The sequence below is a fragment of the Polyodon spathula genome, chromosome 24, assembly GCF_017654505.1.
Source record: "Polyodon spathula isolate WHYD16114869_AA chromosome 24, ASM1765450v1, whole genome shotgun sequence".
Lineage (NCBI taxonomy): Eukaryota > Metazoa > Chordata > Actinopteri > Acipenseriformes > Polyodontidae > Polyodon > Polyodon spathula.
Genome location: NC_054557.1, coordinates 18,004,011 through 18,024,670, shown reverse-complemented (window position 1 = coordinate 18,024,670; position 20,660 = coordinate 18,004,011). Strand labels below are relative to the sequence as shown.

Here is a 20,660-nt window from a genome sequence, read left to right as displayed (position 1 = left end):
AAGGCGTCTCTGCGGATGTTGTGAGAAGGCGTCTCTGCGGGTGTTGTGAGAAGGCGTCTCTGCGGGTGTTGTGAGAAGGCGTCTCTGCGGGTGTTGTGAGAAGGCGTCTCTGCGGGTGTTGTGAGAAGGCGTCTCTGCGGGTGTTGTGAGAAGGCGTCTCTGCGGATGTTGTGAGAAGGCGTCTCTGCGGATGTTGTGAGAAGGCGTCTCTGCGGATGTTGTGAGAAGGCGTCTCTGCGGATGTTGTGAGAAGGCGTCTCTGCGGATGTTGTGAGAAGGCGTCTCTGCGGATGTTGTGAGAAGGCGTCTCTGCGGATGTTGTGAGAAGGCGTCTCTGCGGATGTTGTGAGAAGGCGTCTCTGCGGATGTTGTGAGAAGGCGTCTCTGCGGATGTTGTGAGAAGGCGTCTCTGCGGATGTTGTGAGAAGGCGTCTCTGCGGATGTTGTGAGAAGGCGTCTCTGCGGATGTTGTGAGAAGGCGTCTCTGCGGGTGTTGTGAGAAGGCGTCTCTGCGGATGTTGTGAGAAGGCGTCTCTGCGGGTGTTGTGAGAAGGCGTCTCTGCGGATGTTGTGAGAAGGCGTCTCTGCGGATGTTGTGAGAAGGCGTCTCTGCGGATGTTGTGAGAAGGCGTCTCTGCGGATGTTGTGAGAAGGCGTCTCTGCGGATGTTGTGAGAAGGCGTCTCTGCGGATGTTGTGAGAAGGCGTCTCTGCGGATGTTGTGAGAAGGCGTCTCTGCGGATGTTGTGAGAAGGCGTCTCTGCGGATGTTGTGAGAAGGCGTCTCTGCGGATGTTGTGAGAAGGCGTCTCTGCGGATGTTGTGAGAAGGCGTCTCTGCGGATGTTGTGAGAAGGCGTCTCTGCGGATGTTGTGAGAAGGCGTCTCTGCGGGTGTTGTGAGAAGGCGTCTCTGCGGATGTTGTGAGAAGGCGTCGCTGCGGGTGTTGTGAGAAGGCGTCTCTGCGGATGGTTGTGAGAAGGCGTCTCTGCGGATGTTGTGAGAAGGCGTCTCTGCGGGTGTTGTGAGAAGGCGTCTCTGCGGATGGTTGTGAGAAGGCGTCTCTGCGGGTGTTGTGAGAAGGCGTCTCTGCGGATGTTGTGAGAAGGCGTCGCTGCGGATGTTGTGAGAAGGCGTCTGTGTCTATTCAGCCCTATTTTGAGCTCAGAAGCCATTTTTCAGTGTTGTCAGAGATTTAAAAATTAAAAAAAAAAAAAAACACTCGTTAGAAACTTTTTGTGTTTTTGACAGTCGTGGATAATAACAGGTGTTCGCGGTTTTTGTTTTGTCTTGCAGATCCAGCGCCTGAGAGAGAGATGCCCCCGCCCGTGGAGACTCCGTCAAGCCCGCTGGCTCCGGTTTCTAAACCCGAGTCTGGGGCTCGTATTAAAATCGCCGGCTACTCCCAGACCCGCCGTCCAGCTGGGGGGCTCTACCGGCCCCTTCCGTCGCCAGGTGAGGAAGTGCAGCTCTCTGCAGCGGACAGGGCCTGTGGTTGTACTTGAATATAGAGGAACCGCTTATCCAGTTGTGAAGGAATTTGGTTGGGGCTTTCTTCAGCACAGCGACTGCAATTCGAATAAATAACTGGAAAAATTGGACGGCAAACAATTCGAGTAGAAGAAACACAAACAAATTCACACTTATGTATGTGAAGGAAAACTTATTTTAAGTTGTTTCAGTTTCTTTTATTATTTTTTTAAGAATATTTATATGTGCTGACAGATGACTGCAAGTGATCTGATGATCTAATGCCTGTGAGTACTGTTAGCCTTAACCCTTTCAGCTTGGAATTCTATCCTTCTTTTCTTCCCAGGGAGTGCCCAATCCAAGTCCCATCATATCCCAACCGTCAGCGACCTGGACGAAACGACCATAACCAGGCGGCCGCGAAGACACAGCCCGCTCTCCCACCACGCTGCGCCCCGTGGCCGCATGGCCTCCCCGCCTTTAGGAGGCAGCACCCCTCACTCCTCAGGACCCATAACTCTCAGGGCAGGGGCTTTGCACTCTAAAGCTGCCGGTCTATCCCCTTACGAGAGTCCCGTTACCTCCCCCCAGTCCCGTTCCGGCAGTCGCTCTGCCTCCTCCATGATTGTTTTGGGGTCTACAGCGACTGCTGTTTCTGCCCACCTGTCTACCTCAGAGTCTCCCCTCCACGGCTGGCAGGGCGGCAGTCCCAAAGCCGGGGGCGGTGGCTTGTGTTTCTCCCCCCTGGGTCCTGGAAGCCAGCTCCCCAAACCGAAGCCCTTCGACTCGGAGTTCGGGATCCTCCACCAGGATTCCCCGGAGGTGCCCCACGACTTCCTGGAGCCCTCCGACACGGACCTGGCCGGAGCCAACGGCTCTGCCTCCTCTCCGGACCACGCTGGCCCCGGGCAGGAAGCGCGGATCGTCTGCGAGCAGGACTTCCCCTACGCTCCCCACTTTGACGTGGAGTCTGTCCTGAACGTGGCCGGAGACCTGGAGTTTGACGAGAGCCTCCTGAACGACGACCTGGCCTTGCACTGCGGGGCCCACATAGTGGTCGGGGAGGTGGCCGAGAACCAAGACCCCGGTTTCGGTAGCAGCTGCACCGGCGCCGGCAGCAACCAAAAACGAGCGCTCATCAGAGCCAGACCGCAGGGGGGTGCAGAGGACTGGGGGAACTCTTCTTCCGATGAGGACATGGATAACTATTACGACTTCACCCGCACCGTGGTTGCCCACGGGCCCGCTAGGGAGGCCGGGGAGGCGGCGGCTGCAGCAGAACCCCCATCTCGAGGGGCTATCGGCCAGCTGGATGGCGTGGATGACGGTACGGAAAGTGACGCCAGCGTGGCCCCCGCGACCGACGCATCTAAAACCTCCAAGACCGTTGTCGGGTCTTCTGCGGAACAGAAGGCACCTGGGCTGGCCGGGTTTTCAGATGATGTGGAAACGTCTTTTCAGCCCAGCAACGGGCTGGAGAAGGAACAACAGTGCGGAGAGCCCCAGTGTCTGACGTCTACCGTGAGCACGACAGCAGCGCTGGTGGTATCGATGGAAGCTGCTGCAGAGACACCTGATCACTTGAAGGCTGCTCCTCCAGGCACGGCAGTGTCCGAGGAGGTTGCCTCCCATCCCAAGCTGGACGGTCCCTCCAGCGCAGAGGTCTGCGGAATGGACCCGGCTCAGGAAAGCAGCCCTTCGTCCTCCGAAGCTCCCAGCAAGGCTTTGGAAGCTCCAGTCCTTGGTGATTCCATGTCTAAGGAAGCACCGTCGGAGAGCGTTGATCTTCAAACCTCAGCTAAGGCTCTGGCACCTTTGGATTCCTCCTCCTCCTCCTCCTCCTCCTCTCTGCTTCCAGAAGCTCCAAAGGATGTTTTTCTGGATCCCAGCAGTGGACACTTTGTCTCTGCGGAGGACGGCTCCCTGGTGTCTTTCGAAACGTCTGAGTGCAGCGCTTCATTGTCGCTTGGAGCAGATTGCTCGGACCCTCCTAAAGATGGCAGTCTCGCCTGCGTGCAGCTTTCTGTGGCGCCCCCTGAAGCAAGTAGTAGCAGCAGCAGTGTCCCAGTTACACAGCTCTCTGCAGAAGCTCCTAAAACCACCCATGTTACAGCCACTGCCCCTCTTAAAATCAGCACGGGACCAGTTACACAGGCTTCATCCGTCCTTCCAACAACAACAGCAGCGTCAGTAGTGCCCCCTGGTAGGGCGACCCATGCCCCGATAATACTGGGTTCGAAAGACCATCTGAAACCCGTGCCTGCGATACGCGCCCTTGTGACTCCTCCTGCCCCCCAAACCACGCTGCCCCTGCAGTCTCAGCTCCCCAGAGGTCTGGCTTGCGTTTCCACTGCCAGCTCAGTTACCCTGGCGTCGTACAGCCAGCTGTCTCTGCCCATCTTCTCCTCCCATTCTGTGCCTCCAGGGACCCCAGCTGTTACCATCGTTTCATCGGCCCACGCGGGAGTCCAGAGCCCGGAAGTGAAGAGAAGGGAGGTAGCGCTCTGCCAGCCCGTCAGGCCCGCCGCTCCCATATTGATTAATGGCTATGGCTCCGCTGTCCCAGTTTCCAGGGAGCAGCAGCAGCCGGCTCCGGCTCCTAGAGGCAGAGTGATCTCCCTGAACCTCAGCACCCCGCAGCCCCAAGCCGCGGCCCCCACGCTATCGGGGCACACCCTGCTCACGGTGAGGGAGGTGGGGGGCCAGAACCCAGACGGCAACCCTCAGGTTCTGCTGGTCAACAAGTTCGGCCAGATCTTTGTGAAGAACCCCACCGACAACACTTTCCATCTCCCCGGGGCCAACTCACCCTCCCTCAGCTTCATCGGGCAGATCAAGTCCCTGCTTCAGAGCAACGCCCTCGCCAGCACTCTGGCGGCTTCTGGGAACCTCTCCGCCATGGGGGGAGGCCAGGCCGCCCACCACAGCCCTCTTTCCCCAGTGGGGTTCGGAGCTGCAGCTGCCCCAGCTGCTGTTGCTGCTTCTAGCTCCCCCCTGGTGCAGCACCTCGCAGCAGGCCAGGGCCCCGCGACTCGGTACATCGCGTACTCCAGCAGTGGTGGCGGGGCGCCCAGCATAGAGAACCTCCAAAAGGCGCAGAAGCAGCCCAAAAAGAAAAGGCTGTCCCCGTTAAAGGCTTCGGTCTGTCTTAAAAAAACAGCGTCGGTCTCCGTCTGCCAGTCCAACTTGGGGCAGCTCTACGTCCAGTCTCAGCCGACTCCGCCCCCCGGCCCTGTCGGGGTTCCCTCGTGGACCGCCCGTGACCCGATGATGAACCTGCTGCCCGCGGTCAATCTGGTGGCTGGCAGGAGCACTGGGATGTGGAGCCCGCCTCCGCCCAGCATGGCACCCAACGTGGGACCCCGCATCCTGAGTGCGACCTCCAGCTCGGGACCTCACTTCAGGGTCCCTCCAGCCCTGAGCCGGGCCAACACGCTCAACCCCTCGGCCCCCGGGTTGCTGGAGCCAGTACCCTTTGCGCTCGCTGCCCTCCAGAGGCCTCGAACCCAAGTTCGCATCAAGAGGGTCTCGTCACTGTCGGACCGCAATGCCATCAAGAAGTCCAAGATTGATCTGGAAGCTGTGGAGAGAGCTGGCTTGCTGGACACCCAGCATGCTGTCAGTGGCTTCACAGCCTCCAGGTAAGGGCGATGCTTTAATGTTAGTTTAACGTTAGTACAGTGCTTGTTTCGTTATCTGACTTGCACATCAGAAAACAAACATGAAAAGATCAGTTATTGAATGGTGACTGCTGTATGTTGAGGGAACACTACTCTGTTTTATGTAATTTTCTACAAGTCATGTATGAAATTAACCTGCCACCGCCACTAAGAACATGTAGAAATTCTGATATATAATTTTTTTTTTTTTTTATTTATTGACAGCAGTCAGACACTCTGGGACTTGATCTTGTTTTACATGGCATCAGCATTCGAGCCCATTGTGTCTAAGTGCTGGCGTGTACGCATCTCAAACGCTACAGACCCTGCTGTTGATGCGCACCCCACATTTAAGTAATGGGGTTTTCAAAAAATAAGAAGCGGAAAGTCCTGCAGATTCCAGCTCCGGGGATCACTGTGACGCACAGCGCTTGGGGGTGGTTTCTCAAGGGTTCTCTGTAGATTTGCTGCGTAGTTTAACCCCTGCAGCTTAACCAGACCAAAGCTTTGTGTTTTGTCTGCAGTAAACTGTGCAGAGTCCGCATGAAGACCCCCACGGTGAAAGGTGTGCTGGATTTGGACAAGCCCAGAGAGGAGAGGCTTAGTGACTTGAAGAACATGGGGTGAGTATTGAACTCTGTAGCAGCTTCTGAAATGTCTGACCAAAGACAACGACAGGGTTTGAATCTCCTCTTGCCAGCCCCTGCGCCCGGGACCAGGCTACAGAACTAATCCTGAATTAAAGCAAAGCGCTTGCATGATCTGAGAAACCAGGCTTGTCAAGAAAATAAATACAATCTGCCCTTTTTATAGCAAGTCTGATAAACCTGCAGAAAGAGATGAGCGCGATCAGTTCGGTGCATGTTTACCAGGAGCCTGATTGTTCAAACCCCGGCGCTGTGGGCATTTGTCATACCCCTCAACCAGGGGAGTTGGGTGCGGGGCCAGCGCAGGTTTGGAAATATGAGTTGACTGTTAGTTTAAATGTCTGTGCCCTTCAGTCGGTCAGATCCAGTGACCCATTTAAATAAAGACCCATCGTTATCCTGACACGATATTCTCTGTCTCAATATTCATTCCCTGGTGATTTTTAAAATGTTCCCTTTCCTTCTTCTAGACCTGCACCTTGGGACTCCATCTCTGCCCGGCTCCCTGATCCCAAGAACGAGAGGCTGAGGGACTGGCATGGAGTGGGAAGAAGTTCCCTGACGGACTGGACTAAATACTCTGGTACGCGACTCCGGGCTCCCCCTCGTGTGGTTTGCGGTTTTTGATCGTCGTTTCTGCCGTTGTAACAGGGCCCGGAGGAGGCTGGGTGTGAGCAGAGGTCCTGCACCCCCACCCCCTAACCGCAGTGCAAAAGAGCCGAGCTCGTCTGCATTCATGGTTTTAGTTGGAGCCATTGACCGTGGATCTCATCTCCCCGACGTGGGGACAGAATCTCTGTGACGGCAGTGTCACACAGCGAGCATGTTGGAAGGACAGTGCAAAACCCTTCTCCCTGCTAGAGCGCAGTATTGTGCAATTCAGTTTACCCTGTGTGTGTTTCAGGCACCGTGCCGAGCTCCGATGAGGAGGGTCTCTTTCCCGAACCCGAGGAGGAGGAGGGGGTGTCGGCAAAGGACCGGCCCCACCTCCGCTTCGAGATCAAGAGTGAAGATGGCTTTCACATCCAGGCGGACAGCATCGAAGGTGAGGCTGGCTGGCTGGCAGGGGGGGGGGGGGGGGCAGCGGACTTAATCATACTGACACGTACTTGCCTCTCGACTCCGGAGCTCCCAGCTTCGTTGAGTGAGAATGCGTTGCTCAGGTTCAGTCCTTTTACATGTAATTCAGTGGGCTGAAATGCTGGCTCGTTAAGTTTCTGCCATCTGACATGGCATTAATTAGACTGAAGAATTAAAAACAGCCGGTGCCCTTATAAGTTTATCACAGTGAAAGCACTGCAAAGTGTAACGAAGCACAGTGAAAGCATACTGAAGGTGGCATAGTCATGAATAGTATAGACAGTACAGTAAAGCCTGGTAATTAACATGGTAAACGATGGGACAGTACACACTGAATACAAATAAAAGGGTAGCGTTCCTGGGTGTGTGATCTGTCTTAATTAAAAGGCGTAGTGTAACCATGGGGAACAGCATGGGGGCGCAAGAGGTTTTTTTCAGTACAGACAACATAAGGAAGATTAAACGGACTGTATGTACGATGGAGGTGGGTTATTGCTCCAACTCTAACTTGCTTCCTCTTTCTGTCTCAGTGGCCTGGAGGGCGGTGGTGGACCGGGTGCAGGAAGCCAGAGCCGCTGCCAGACTCAAGCAGCTCTCCTTCGCAGGTGTGTCTGAGTAAACCTGTGCTACCGGTCAGCAGCGACCAGCAAGCGCACGGATTATACTGGAGCCAGGCGCTGCTGGGTTAAACGCGTGGTGCAGAGCGTACAGGTGGAACGTGTGTGTGCCGATTAGGCTGTGGTGGTTGATTGCGGTTTTCTGTAATAGATGTGTGATTTGACCTGACTGTTAATTACCAGGGATGGAAGCAAGACCCCCAATGGCAGAGCGGTTTGGTCCATCCACAGCGGTTTCGCTATGAGTTTAATAAGACGCACCTGAGCTTGTTACCTATATACACTGGCTAATTTGAAGGTGCTAGTGAAACCTGGAGTGGGTGAAACTGCTAAGCAGTTTATTGCCATCTCTGGTAGGTGGTTTTTCCAAATATATGCAAAAATGTAATTATGGCATACAGATGGACAGTGTGTGGTATCATGTGTGGTGTGTTACTGTGTGCGTTGTGCTCCCGTCTCTGGGGTTAGCGTGCTCCCCTCTCTGGGGGCAGTGTGTTCTCATGCGTTGTGCTCCTCTCTCAGGGGTGAGCGGGGTGCGGATGCTGGGAATGCTTCACGACGCCGTGCTCTTCCTGGTGGAGCAGCTGTTCGGTGCCAATCTCTGCTCCCGGCACAAGTTCTGCTTCCACAAGCAGGAGGACCTGGAGGAGGAGCTGCCCATCAACCCCAGCGGCTGTGCCCGGGCCGAGGTGTACCTCAGGTAGGGACCCCCCTGACTCCACTGTCTCATGAAGTGTCACAGGGAAGGGGGGTTGTGTACCTGTGTGGCCGGTCCCCTTGTTTAACCAGCGTTCTTGTGCTTTGGCAGGAAATCCACTTTCGACATGTTTAACTTCCTGGCCTCCCAGCACCGGCAGCTCCCGGACATCGTGGCCTGCGACGAGGAAGAGGACGAGGTTCCTCTCAAGTCCACCAGGTAACTGTCCCACAATCCCTCCCTGGCCTTTCCAAAGGGTACAAGCCCGTTGCTACGGTCAAGAGCAGAGTCAATTCTGCTCCATTGCTACCGTTTTTACAACCAAACGGATCACTGTAGAGAGATTGTGATTTCTGTAGAGTGTGTGCGTGTGAACTGGAACTGCATTCCAAATTTATTTTAGAATCCGGAACGTCTGCATCCTTCGTTCATCTACACTTGAGTTAATTAAACAGCGATGCTCTTTTTTTAAGCCGGCTCTGCTTGGCTTGACTGAATGACACCACTCCTGTTCCTCCACAGGCGGGCCACCAGTCTGGAGCTCCCGATGGCCATGAGGTTCCGGCACCTGGAGAGGACTTCGAAGGAAGCCGTGGGAGTGTACAGGTAATGCACAGCTAGCGCCCGACAACGCCTGTCCCGCTGCTCGCTTTCACAGCAGCAGTGACCAAACAAAGAGACGCAGCCGTCGCAAACAAAGTCTTTGGAACCGTTTTACTGAAGCAGCATCTGCTGGTGTTTTTAGTGGTAAAGGGAACGCAAAAATAAGAACACATCAGTTAATAAAGGCTCTCCCTCTCCTCCCTCTCTCGCTCGCTCTCTCGCTCTCTCTCAGGTCTGCTATCCACGGGCGCGGTCTCTTCTGCAAGCGCAGTATCGACGCCGGGGAGATGGTGATAGAGTACTCGGGAATCGTCATCCGCTCCGTGCTGACGGACAAACGAGAGAAATACTACGACAGCAAGGTGAGGGGAGTGGGCTCTGTGTGTGTGTGCGTTTGTGTCTGCATCTCTGTGTGTGTTTACGCACAAGACCCTCCTGTTCTATCACTCTTTCTCTCCCTCTCTCATTCCCCCTCTTTCTCTCTCGCAGGGGATTGGCTGCTACATGTTCCGCATCGACGACTTCGACGTGGTGGACGCCACGATGCACGGCAACGCGGCGCGCTTCATCAACCACTCCTGTGAGCCCAACTGCTACTCGCGGGTCATCAACGTGGAGGGCCAGAAGCACATCGTGATCTTCGCTCTGCGCACCATCTACAGGGGAGAGGAGCTCACCTACGACTACAAGTTCCCCATCGAGGACGCCAGCAGCAAACTGCACTGCAACTGTGGGGCCAAGCGCTGCCGCCACTTCCTCAACTAGCAGGACAGCGAGACTCCCAGAGAGGGGTGGAGTCCAGGGAGGGACGGGAACAGAGACTCCCAGAGAGGGGTGGAGTCCAGGGAGGGATGGGGGAACAGAGACTCCCAGAGAGGGGTGGAGTCCAGGGAGGGACAGGAACAGAGAACTCCCAGAGAGGGGTGGAGTCCAGGGAGGGATGGGGGAACAGAGACTCCCAGAGAGGTGTGGAGTCCAGGGAGGGACGGGGAACAGAGACTCCCAGAGAGGGGTGGAGTCCAGGAAGGGATGGGGGAACACAGACCCTAGTTGGGGTTCAGGGTTCATAGTGTAGAGGTTAAGACAGACCCGCCCCGCCCCCGCCACCCCCCCCCCAACAATGTGTCGTCCCCGTACCCCTCGATACCAAGTGATTTTAATCCTCCACTATCCCAAAAAAGTGTACCACAGTGCCACCCCGAGGTGGGTCTGAAGCAAAACCTCCTTGGGTGTTTTTAATGGGGGATTTGGGTTCTGCTTTGAATTGGTCAAAAAGAGGGGATTTTATTGTAGTGATGGGTTACGCTGGTCCTGGGTGAAAACTCAAGCTGTATAAAACTGGGAGGGGAATACAAATGAACCCGAGACTAGACCGTTCTGCTCTTGGGATGCTTTACTCATTACACGGGTTCACAGGTGCTAGAAACTTTTTGGGGGTCAGTTGTCTGTCCAGATTGCAGGACATGCCCTTAGTTTGTGATCATGTCCTCCCGTACATGGGAAGACTTCTTTCTTTTGAAGTTGTCGCGTGGGTTTTGCGACTCTGTTCTGAACGCACGCCCCTCCTGACTGCCTGACGCAGCGGCGGCTCCTGCTTTCAGCCTCTCGTTTGGTCCTCTTAGCGGGGGGAAGGGGAGTGCTGGCTGGTTTTACACACCCGGACTGAGTGTTTTAGGGTCTGGATTTCAATAACTTAAGACAACAGAAACTGTTCCAGTATTGGTGCTAATCGAGGGGGGCTGCTGTGAAAGCAGACGGAAGTGTGTTTCGCCCCCTGCAGGCACTCAAGTCCTTACTTTCATTATTGCTCATGTTAATTTGACAGGCCCTTTTGCGCTGTTGCTGTTTCTCCACAGAAAGGCCCGCCTTTGGTGCTCTCAGCAAAAACAACCACCTTTTATAAAGCACTTGCATTGTTCTCAGCATCGGTTATTATTAGTGTTGAAGGAAAGCCCACAATGGCTTGGTTAGATGTTTGGTACTGTGTCTGTTAGCGTGATTCTCGGGGGTATTGTAAGGGTGTGCTGGGTCTCGTTCTTCATTCTTGCTCACCTAGCTAAAAAAGCCACTGCCTGGTGAAAGATGGTGCTAAGCTTGCTCACTGTGTATCTCTCTTTCTCCCTCCCCAAACCGGACTGACTGCTCTTGACACTAAAGCATGTTGGATTTCCATGGAGATACTTTGAGTTTAACTGGCTGACGCTCTCTTCTGATGGCAGCTTTTTTGATAATCAGCCTGTTTTTTGTGTTTTGTATTCCCTCTCCTAAACCAGGGTTGGAATGTGAGCTGACTCTCTCTCTCTGTAGAGAGTCACCTTTTTTATTTAAATTTTTTGGGTTTTTTTTTATGATATGTAAATAGCATTTACAAATTTAACTAAACAAAATGTTCACAGTTTTTTGTTGTGGATTTACAGCTCGGGACATTCTGCGCTGAGATTATGAGAATTCAAAGGAGTGATTTTTTTTTTTTTTATTACATTTTTTTGTGTTGCTGTTGAAAAAAAAAATACAACTTGAGTAGTTGGTGATTCTGTCAGCGGAGTTGTACCTGGCCTTTGATCCCTTTCTCTGCTTCTTGCAATGTTTTCTTGGCACAGACAGTAGAGTCTTGCACAGCAATATCAGGAGACGAGAGCGTGATGTTTTATTTTTTTTTTTTTTTTTTTTTTTGCATCGGTCAGGGAAGAGGTTTATGTTTTAGATTACCACTGATTTCAGACCCTTGATTTTAAAACACCTTCCCTTCGTTTTAACCCCTTCCCTGGAAGGCGCTGGGGCAGGACTTCCCTGACGGTGCCCCCCTCTCCCTCCCCGGGTTAAGAACAGCCTGTGGTCAGAGCGGTGCACCTGGAGGTGACTCCCTCGTGAAAGACCCTACCTCAATACCCAACGACGAGCAGGGCACAGGGCTGCCAGAGCTGTGTGTCTGTGCATTGAAGGAAGTGAATCACTCGTTATGTGCTGAAACACACACACACACACACATAGGTCCATATGTCAAGACACAAGATGTGTGGCTAAGTTTCATTTTTAAACAACAAAACGTTTTTGTGAACTGGCTGTTACCTTGTATTAAAATAAAACCTCTGGTTTTGTACATAGTTGTATAAATATTTCTAAACCCGTTTACTTTTTCTATGCACTTTTTTTTTATTTATGACGTCATTTGCCCAATAAAGATGTTAAGATGTTTGAAGACAGTTAAGTTCAGTAACCCCGAGTCTCGTCTGTGTCTTGGATTAGGTTGCGTTCGGAGCTCTGGCTGAATTGCACACAGTATTGCATCGAGGGAGGGGGGGTTATAGTCTTCAGCAGGGATTGAAAGAAGACTCCTGCTGCATAGCGCTTTCACCCACTCCAGGTTTTACTACGAGATTCATTAGCCTCCAGATAACCACCTCAGGTGTGTCTTATTATTAAACAGAAGGAGTGGATCAATCTGCTATGCATTGGGAGTCTTATTAACATCCCTGTTCTCTTTCTCTCTCTATATAGAGAGAGAGCTATGGATAGATATAAAATGACAAAGGAGGTGGGAGTTTTATTAGCTTGACAGTGTTTACTGTGGCATGTAGTTGTTGAATTTTCTGGTGAAATAACTTTTTTTGGATCTGTTCAATGTGCAAGTCTTCCATACAGACTACAGCGTGTATTTGCCAATTTCAATGCACTTGGATCTCCGGGTGGGCGGGGGGTTGCTATAGCACCTCCCTGGAATCCGGGGGGAGTTTCGCCAGGATCTTGACCGCGTCGTTCCGCCCCATGTCTGCCAGGACCCTGGCCAGTTGCCCCACGGTCCAGTCGGGCCACTTGGCGGAGACGGCCTCAAGCACAGCCTTCAAGGGGCTCTTGCTGTCGCGCATGGAGTAGGTGTAGTTGATCCAGGTGGCGGGGAAGCTGCAGCGGGCTGCCAGGTGCCTCGTGGTCCTGCTGTTGGGGCTGTCTGGGTCCAGCAGCATGACCAACTCCTCCAGAACGTCCAGGTCATCTAGGACCCTCCGCAAGGGCGCCTCCTGCAGTCCGGGTGCTGCAGATGCAACAGCGGAACGTGAGAAACGCAGGAGAGGAGGCCAGTCAGACCACCAGCTTCTAGATGGATCTCAAAACCTTGTCAAGTCAGGTCTTGACAGATTCCAGCATCAAACAACGTGGCTGGGTATCTAGCTGTATATCACTGTATTTAACTCTTGTTTAATAAACAAGTCTTCTGTACAGACCTTCAAAAGCATAAATATAAGAATTGCTCAAATCTATAAAAAAAGTGTCACATGCCCTCTATGCTAAGTCTGTCTCCACTTAATTTCCACACAGTATCTCCTCTCTGGTCCTGATTTCTGTGCTGCATTTAAAGTATTGGTTCTGTTGAACTTTTTTGACTCCTCCTTTTTAAGATTTGAAAGACTTCAATCTCTACCCCCCCCCCCAGAATGAAATAATGAATTTTTTATGTGCAGGTCCTTGGCTGCACAGTTAATTATTGAAACAGTGCAGCGACCTTTCTATACAGCAAAGCTTTCAGGAGTTTCAGGACATGAACAGAAACTTGAATCATTTGGTTGGTTATGCTGCTTACAGCATGAGCCATTGCCTCAAACCAGCACTGTGCAATGTGTGTGTGTGAGGCTCACCCAGTATCTCATGCAGGGTTTTGTCAGTGAAAATCTTGACTGGTCCGTCGTGAAGCCTGTCTGAGGGAGGTAAGAGTTCAGATTCCCTGTTGCTGTCTTTACAAGCTAACCATAAGAATAGAAAGAGAGAAAACCAGAAATCAGCCGACTGCCCTTAATGATTTATCACAGCCCCAGTGTACCTTATTATCCTACAAAAAAAGACAATTCACTGTAAATCCATAACACAGTGTTAAATTTACAAAACACCAAAATAAACTAAAGAGAATGCTCCGGCCTCACCATGCGCTGCGAGCTCGGGTCTGTCCTTCTGCTCCTTGTAATTCTTAGAAACCAAAGCGAGGATTCCCGTCACCACGAAGGCCAGGACAGCCACAATCACCAGCATTGACCACCAAACATCTGCAACGAGAAAACACAGGAGGCGCTATTGCGCGGTGTCCACAAAACCTCAGGACAAGACATTGAACCTGTAGAAACAAATGCCACTAAAGACCTAGAAACAGTGGAAACATAACTCACTGAGTTTACACTGAAGACAATGAGAAAGACTGATCTTCATTCAATTTATACTGAAGAGAGACTGCTAGTCGTAAGTCATTGAAACTACGTTTCTTTGTTTTAAGTGTAATAGTCCTCCTCAGTTGCAACGTGGTCATGTGGGATCTGTCTGTGTTGAGAGTCACTCACGTGGTGGTCTTGTTGTCTGGGGTGTGGTTCCATGCGCTGACATCATCATCAGAGCTGTGGGCTGTCAACCCACAGAAAAGAAGCAGACTTTAGACCGTGAAATGACTTGACACGAGGGGTGTTGAGAGAGTTTAAGCATCATCAGAGAAAAAAAAAAACAAAACACAGGTACAGAAGTAACTGCACCTCTGCAGATGAGTATATGATTGTATTTAGTATTTATTGACAGTCTATTTTATCTACTCATTGGCGTTGCACACATACAGGCTGGTGCACAGTGGGGTGATCGGAGTTCTGGGCAGCACAATATATACTGCCTTGTTGATTTATGGGACACCCTGTGTGTGTATATGTTAGAAGCGCCACTATAACTGGCGGTGTTTGCATGCATATATATATATATATATATATATATATATATATATATATATATAAACACATAGTTGTTCTGTATCAGAAATTAACTCAACACTACTTTTTCAAGCACTTGGCACTCAACACAATGATAGATCGCATGTAAAACTGAAGCCTGACAGACGTACAGTCTGGCGGGTGCTCTGCCCGGGGTCAATGGTCCCTTCCTGGTACTGCTGGCACTGCATTCCCTCTGCTGGCATACAGGAGAAGTCAGCGTGTGGGCACTCAGCTCTCCTAGACTCCTCCCCGACGCTGCCCAAACACCAACAGCAGCCTGGCTGGCACTCGCTGAGGGCAGAGGAGAGAGACGAACAAACTTCGAAACGGGTTTCACATCCAGGAGCTCCGCAAAGGATATTAGCGAGCTACCAGCCCCTAGCTCTCTGTGCTTTACAACCCTTACCTATGCTGTTACAGTCCTTTCACTGTGCTTTACCACACTTTGCTGTGCTTTTACTATGGGGAAACTTCTACATGGGTGAACTGCCAGGGTGACTGGCCAGTAGTTCTGCAGTGAGGTGATTCAGTCCTTGTTGTGTTGCCTTCCTGACCCGCGGGAGCCGACGCTTCATGTGGATTCCCCAGCGAAGAGCCAGGAACCTGGTAGAAATCCCCTTGAAGCACAGCTCTGCCCCTGGGTAGTCTGGAGCTGTCTTACCCCTCTCCGCAGCACTGCGTGTCCCTGGTAGCGCTGCAGCGGCTCAGGGTTTGTCTGTCATGGCACTCGCTGCAGGGCTGGCACAGGTCGTGGGCGCCAGTGTTGTATGTCCCGTTAGCGCAGGGCCACAGAGGTGTGGTCAATCGCCCTCCTTCGTCAGGGATGCCGCAGTTTGGTGAATATTCCTTTCCTGGAAAAGAATTGGAATGAAAGCTGGGTGGGGAGTTCTGGAGAGGCAGGAGACCCTGTTTGAGGCTGCTCTTAGAGAGAAGGTGTTTCAGAGCTCTACTGAGGCCGCAGGGTTTGCTTTAAACATGTTAAAAAGTCCCCAGGATGTGAAGACTGAAACAAGAAATGACACTCAGAGGGAATCTAAACAAGAAGACGACAAGCTGTGGTGTTTCAGACTTTAATCAAAACAGAACTTAGTTCAAATCTAGAAATGCTAAAAAAAAAAAAACTTAAATTCAACAACAAACGTTTTGACTGGAAGTCTTTCTCAGGGTCTTTGATGTAAATTCAAACGACAAACCCAAAGTGGCAAATGCCTAGTGGTGGTTTTCCTTTCTGTTGCAAGCACGGTAAAGGGCTTGTCATTCTGAGGAGTGCACCTGCTTCCCTGGGGTAGTCCCTCTCACACGCCCGACACTCGCGGTCGCTCCAGTAGAAGAGGTCGGGACAGCGTTTGGAGTACAGTGTCCTGGGCGTTCTGGAGAGAGCCCCGTGCAGACAGAAGGACAGCAGGACGGCCCACAGAACCGACGACTCCCAGCCAAGCTTCATATTCCTTCAGCGCTGTCTCTGAGGAAAAAAATAACACGTCTGGGATTGATGTGTTATACGATCCAGGCATCCTGCAGGAGAAGTTCCCAACCACAATGCAACCCATTTTAGAGACGCTGCCCATTACCTCCACCCCTAACCCTAACCCCAGTTATTACAGAGAAAGAGATCTGGCTCACAGCGGGGTGTTTTGCATCTTGCTGATTTTGTTTTTCCTCTCTGGGGAACTCCCTGCTCACAGAATGTCTGACAGCTAATTTCCATTGCAATAACAATTGAGATTATAGACAATGGAAAAATATAATACAGCCACATGTTCCTCACTCAACTGCATAAGCCATTAAAAAAAACTCCAGAAATAATACAAGAAACGTTTAGTGACGAAGGGTTAGACAAATAAGACTTCATTTTATTTTATTATTTATAAACTGTTTTGCAATATGAGCCATCACTTGTACTAATAGTGCTGGTTATTATCACAGGGGTGGGAATAAGACTCCCGTTACATAGCAGACTGATCCACTCCTGGTTTCATAAGACACACCGAGTGTGCTGCCTATACACACTGTGGCTAATCAAGCTCGTGTTTAAACCTGGAATGGGTAAAACTGCTCTGCAATAGGAGTCTCATTTCCATCCACGATAACTTTTTGAACAGCTTTGTAAATCGTTAAGTGTGTGCTTACCTGCTTAAGAAGACAACGGCAGTCAACAACTTTTCCACGGAACAGTAAACAAAAAAAACTTTAAAATATGAAGGGCTAAAGCTGCCAGAACAGTGTCCCTAACATCGTCCACTTAGTTCAAAGAAACAAAGACACTGTCTGAACCAAACTATGAAAACAAGAAGCGACTGCCCAAGAATCAAAGAGAAAATACTTGAGGATTTACTTCTGAAGAGCATCCAACCAAAGGAAAAAAACAGAAGAGCAGAGAGAGAGAGAAATAAAATGTATTTTGACTCACCTCTGAAATCTTGTGCCTCTTTCTCCTGATAGTGTTTTTCAAGACAAGGAAAAGAGAGCGGAAGGGGGTGGCATTTCCGCATCGATAAACATCTAGAAACAGGAAGTGCAGGCAAACACAGGTTTTTGGCAACACTTCTCATGCAGTGTCTCTAGTGACTGTGTATTCTCATGCAGTGTCTCTAGTGACTGTGTATTCTCATGCAGTGTCTCTGACTGTGTATTCTCATGCAGTGTCTCTAGTGACTGTGTATTCTCATGCAGTGTCTCTAGTGACTGTGTTTTCTTATGCAGTGTCTCTAGTGACTGTGTATTCTCATTCTCTAGTGTCTCTGACTGTGTATTCTCATGCAGTGTCTCTAGTGACTGTGCATTCTCAGTGCAGTGTCTCTAGTGACTGTGTATTCTCATGCAGTGTCTCTAGTGACTGTGTATTCTCATGCAGTGTCTCTAGTGACTGTGTATTCTCATGCAGTGTCTCTAGTGACTGTGTATTCTCATGCAGTGTCTCTAGTGTATTCTCATGCAGTGTCTCAGTGCTGTGTCTCATGCAGTGTCTCTACTGTGTATTCTCATTGTCTCTAGTGACTGCTCAGCAGTGTCTCTAGTGACTGTGCATTCTCATGCAGTGTCTCTAGTGACTGTGCATTCTCATGCAGTGTCTCTAGTGACTGTGCATTCTCATGCAGTGTCTCTGACTGTGTATTCTCATGCAGTGTCTCTAGTGACTGTGTATTCTCATGCAGTGTCTCTAGTGACTGTGCATTCTCATGCAGTGTCTCTAGTGACTGTGCATTCTCATGCAGTGTCTCTAGTGACTGTGTATTCTCATGCAGTGTCTCTAGTGACTGTGCATTCTCATGCAGTGTCTCTAGTGACTGTGTATTCTCATGCAGTGTCTCTAGTGACTGTGCATTCTCATGCAGTGTCTCTAGTGACTGTGTATTCTCATGCAGTGTCTCTAGTGACTGTGCATTCTCACGCAGTGTCTCTAGTGACTGTGTATTCTCATGCAGTGTCTCTAGTGACTGTGTATTCTCATGCAGTGTCTCTAGTGACTGTGCATTCTCATGCAGTGTCTCTGACTGTGTATTCTCATGCAGTGTCTCTAGTGACTGTGTATTCTCATGCAGTGTCTCTAGTGACTGTGTATTCTCATGCAGTGTCTCTAGTGACTGTGTATTCTCATGCAGTGTCTCTAGTGACTGTGTATTCTCATGCAGTGTCTCTAGTGACTGTGTATTCTCATGCAGTGTCTCTAGTGACTGTGCATTCTCATGCAGTGTCTCTAGTGACTGTGTATTCTCAAGTGTCTCTAGTGACTGTGCATTCTCATGCAGTGTCTCTAGTGACTGTAAAGCAGTGTCTCTAGACTGATTCTCACGCAGTGTCTCTAGTGACTAAAGCTCTATAGGGACTGTGCATTGTAAAGCAGTGTCAGAGAGGTGTATTCTAAAGCATAGGGAAGCATTGTAAAGCACAGAGAGGTCTGGTAAAGCATAGGGAAGCATTGTAAAGCACAGAGAGGTCTGGTAAAGCATAGGGAGGCATTGTAAAGCACAGAGAGGTCTGGTAAAGCATAGGGAGAGCATTGTAAAGCACAGAGAGGTCTGGTAAAGCATAGGGAAGCATTGTAAAGCACAGAGAGGTCTGGTAAAGCATAGGGAGGCATTGTAAAGCACAGAGAGGTCTGGTAAAGCATAGGGAGGCATTGTAAAGCACAGAGAGGTCTGGTAAAGCATTGTAAAGGAGAAAAGCATAGGGAGGCATTGTAAAGCACAGAGAGGTCTGGTAAAGCATAGGGAGGCATTGTAAAGCACAGAGAGGTCTGGTAAAGCATAGGGAGGCATTGTAAAGCACAGAAATATGGTAAAGCATATAATTTTTTTTTTTTAAAGAAACGGCAAACTGACCCTTATAAAAGCTCCCCGTACTAAAAGTATAGCAAGGTGTGGTAAAGCAGAGTGAAAGCGTGGTACAGTATTGAAGAGGTTGCATTTTGTTTTGCTTGTTTTCTGGTGCAGTGACTAATTTTGAATCAGAACAAGGCTGGGTTTGTATTTTTCAGTAACTGAGAACTCGTGTGAGGAATTGCACGTGTGTGGATATACAGAAGGGACTGTTGATTTTGAAGGGAGAATTCGAGTGACGTCTACATACCTTTATTGTTGCGAGCTTCGGGCGATTCGTTCACTGCGTGTGTCTCCGCAGACCGGCAAGGGAGGAGCGCTCTGCTGGAATCGGGCACCGTGACCCCAGTCCGGTTATTTACTACAGCGTGATGCATCACAGAATAACCGCAGACATGCCAAACAGCAACCAGCTCAGTTTTAATTTCATTGAAATTGCACGTTGCAAACTGACACCGTCCAGCAGTACAGACTCCAGACACAGGCCTCAGTGCCTGCAGGTAACGCTGTCTGATGTTTGCAGATATTATATATAATACAGCACTTATCTCATACTGCAATAATGTTATGTCTCCATATATGTTTCCATATACTTAACCAAAAAAAAAAACTGACACAAATGTGACATTATGCGATATCATTTGTAATTTCTTTGATTACATGATTTTAAATAAAATATCTAAATTATGTTGTCAAAATATATATATATATATATATATATATATATATATATATATATATATATATATATATATATATCTATCTCAGTGTGGATGCTAGAGTCCTGGAATTCAAGATCCACTAACTTTTACCATCTAGGTGATGCTAAGCGTTTGGCCACAGCTCCGCGCTACATTATTTAATGAAAGTGTGGAGAGTTTTAACAGTCCTTGCTGTTTTGGCAAGCAGAGGCACGAAAGAGAATGCCAGCTCAATGTAGGGGCGACACTCAGACAGTCTCCACACATAACCGCTTCATCAACAAATACCGACTTACCGCAGCTAAAGGGCCTTTGCAATTTGTCAAGCGGTTGTCTCTCTTTATTCAAATGTATGACAGACAGACAGAGGCTTTGATTCACTCAATGTGGCAGGCTAGGACGCGTGCTTCTAGTCTAGAGACACCCTGAAGTGCGTCTGCCTCCCTGTTAACAATAATACAATACACATAGACCTGACACAGCAAAGCCAGCCCTCAGTTTGACTGTTTCCTTAAATACATTTATTTCCCTTTGCGTAACAACGACCTTCATTTTTAAGTACGTTGTAAATATGCATAATAACATAAAAAATGTAAAAGTCCGTATTTTTTTTATTTTTTTATTTTTTTGCGGGAGAGAACACCAGCAGCATTAGATTCAACGCTGAAACCCGTCACCTGTGTGGTGCTGGCGCCCTCTTGTGGTAATACACTGAACTGACTGCAGTCCATGGATGGTCAATGACAGTGAAAGCATGGTACAGCTAAGCCTTGTAAAAAAATTGAGAAAGCGGATTAATTCATAATAATACAAAAAAAAAAAAAAAAAAAAAAAAAAAAAAGGAAAACCCAGTGCATCAATGTTGAACACTTTGCGCAACTCCGAACAATTTTGAAACGCATCGACTACCAACTGCGCAGAATCACCGGGGTAAACCTGAGGAACGGGAAACCGAGCAATACGTTCAGTGACAATGGGGCAGAGACGGTCTTTCTGCGGGACGCGATGCGGCGGGCTCTGCGCTCAGCCGCTGCAGGAGTACAGGTAAGTCTTGTCGATGCTCCAGTCCGGGGGGATGTCCTCCGGCGAGTGCGCTTTGACGTGTTTCTGCATGGCGGACAGGCTGGAGCAGTAT

General features: G+C 49.9%; 3 protein-coding genes across 6 annotated transcripts in view; 1 reads left to right on the top strand and 2 right to left on the bottom strand.

The window, feature by feature from the left end:
- kmt2bb (lysine (K)-specific methyltransferase 2Bb) overlaps positions 1-11,978 on the top strand; it is a 36,308-nt gene extending 24,330 nt beyond the window's left edge. For all 3 annotated transcript variants that reach the window (XM_041226484.1, XM_041226487.1, XM_041226486.1), the window contains exons 27-37: positions 1,294-1,452; positions 1,814-5,108; positions 5,651-5,749; positions 6,244-6,356; positions 6,678-6,818; positions 7,384-7,458; positions 7,993-8,170; positions 8,279-8,386; positions 8,690-8,773; positions 9,003-9,132; positions 9,260-11,978. In XM_041226484.1, the coding sequence (XP_041082418.1) occupies positions 1,294-1,452; positions 1,814-5,108; positions 5,651-5,749; positions 6,244-6,356; positions 6,678-6,818; positions 7,384-7,458; positions 7,993-8,170; positions 8,279-8,386; positions 8,690-8,773; positions 9,003-9,132; positions 9,260-9,535 (4,658 nt within the window). In that variant the 3' untranslated portion in view covers positions 9,536-11,978. The remainder of the gene's footprint in view (positions 1-1,293; positions 1,453-1,813; positions 5,109-5,650; positions 5,750-6,243; positions 6,357-6,677; positions 6,819-7,383; positions 7,459-7,992; positions 8,171-8,278; positions 8,387-8,689; positions 8,774-9,002; positions 9,133-9,259) is intronic.
- On the bottom strand, positions 10,812-16,981 carry igflr1 (IGF-like family receptor 1). Of its 2 annotated transcripts, none has more exons than XM_041226488.1 (8): positions 16,916-16,981; positions 15,778-15,967; positions 15,167-15,356; positions 14,634-14,796; positions 14,092-14,152; positions 13,684-13,803; positions 13,402-13,506; positions 10,812-12,800 (listed from the first exon to the last, which is right to left on the bottom strand). In XM_041226488.1, exons 2-8 carry the CDS (start codon positions 15,947-15,949, stop codon positions 12,472-12,474), a joined length of 1,140 nt encoding a protein of 379 aa, XP_041082422.1. In that variant the 5' UTR covers positions 15,950-15,967; positions 16,916-16,981; the 3' UTR covers positions 10,812-12,471. The 2 variants fall into 2 exon arrangements, with proteins under 2 accessions (XP_041082422.1, XP_041082423.1); XM_041226489.1 differs by having other exon boundaries at positions 13,402-13,461.
- A 3,477-nt stretch (positions 16,982-20,458) lies between these two features.
- The window catches only part of zbtb32 (zinc finger and BTB domain containing 32), a 23,235-nt gene continuing 23,033 nt past the window's right edge, over positions 20,459-20,660 (bottom strand). The window contains exon 7 of the mRNA XM_041225683.1: positions 20,459-20,660. This exon is cut by the window's right edge and continues 118 nt beyond it. Within this exon, the coding sequence (XP_041081617.1) occupies positions 20,549-20,660 (112 nt within the window). The 3' untranslated portion in view covers positions 20,459-20,548.

Coding starts and splice junctions, on each gene's coding strand:
- igflr1 (XM_041226488.1), bottom strand. CDS start 15,949: ATGAAGCTTGGCTGGGAGTCGTCGGTTCTGTGGGCCGTCCTGCTGTCC. Junction 13,804..14,091: donor CCAGACAACAAGACCACCAC/GTGAGTGACTCT, acceptor TTCTCGTTGCAG/ATGTTTGGTGGTCAATGCTG. Junction 13,507..13,683: donor ACCCGAGCTCGCAGCGCATG/GTGAGGCCGGAG, acceptor TCTTATGGTTAG/CTTGTAAAGACAGCAACAGG.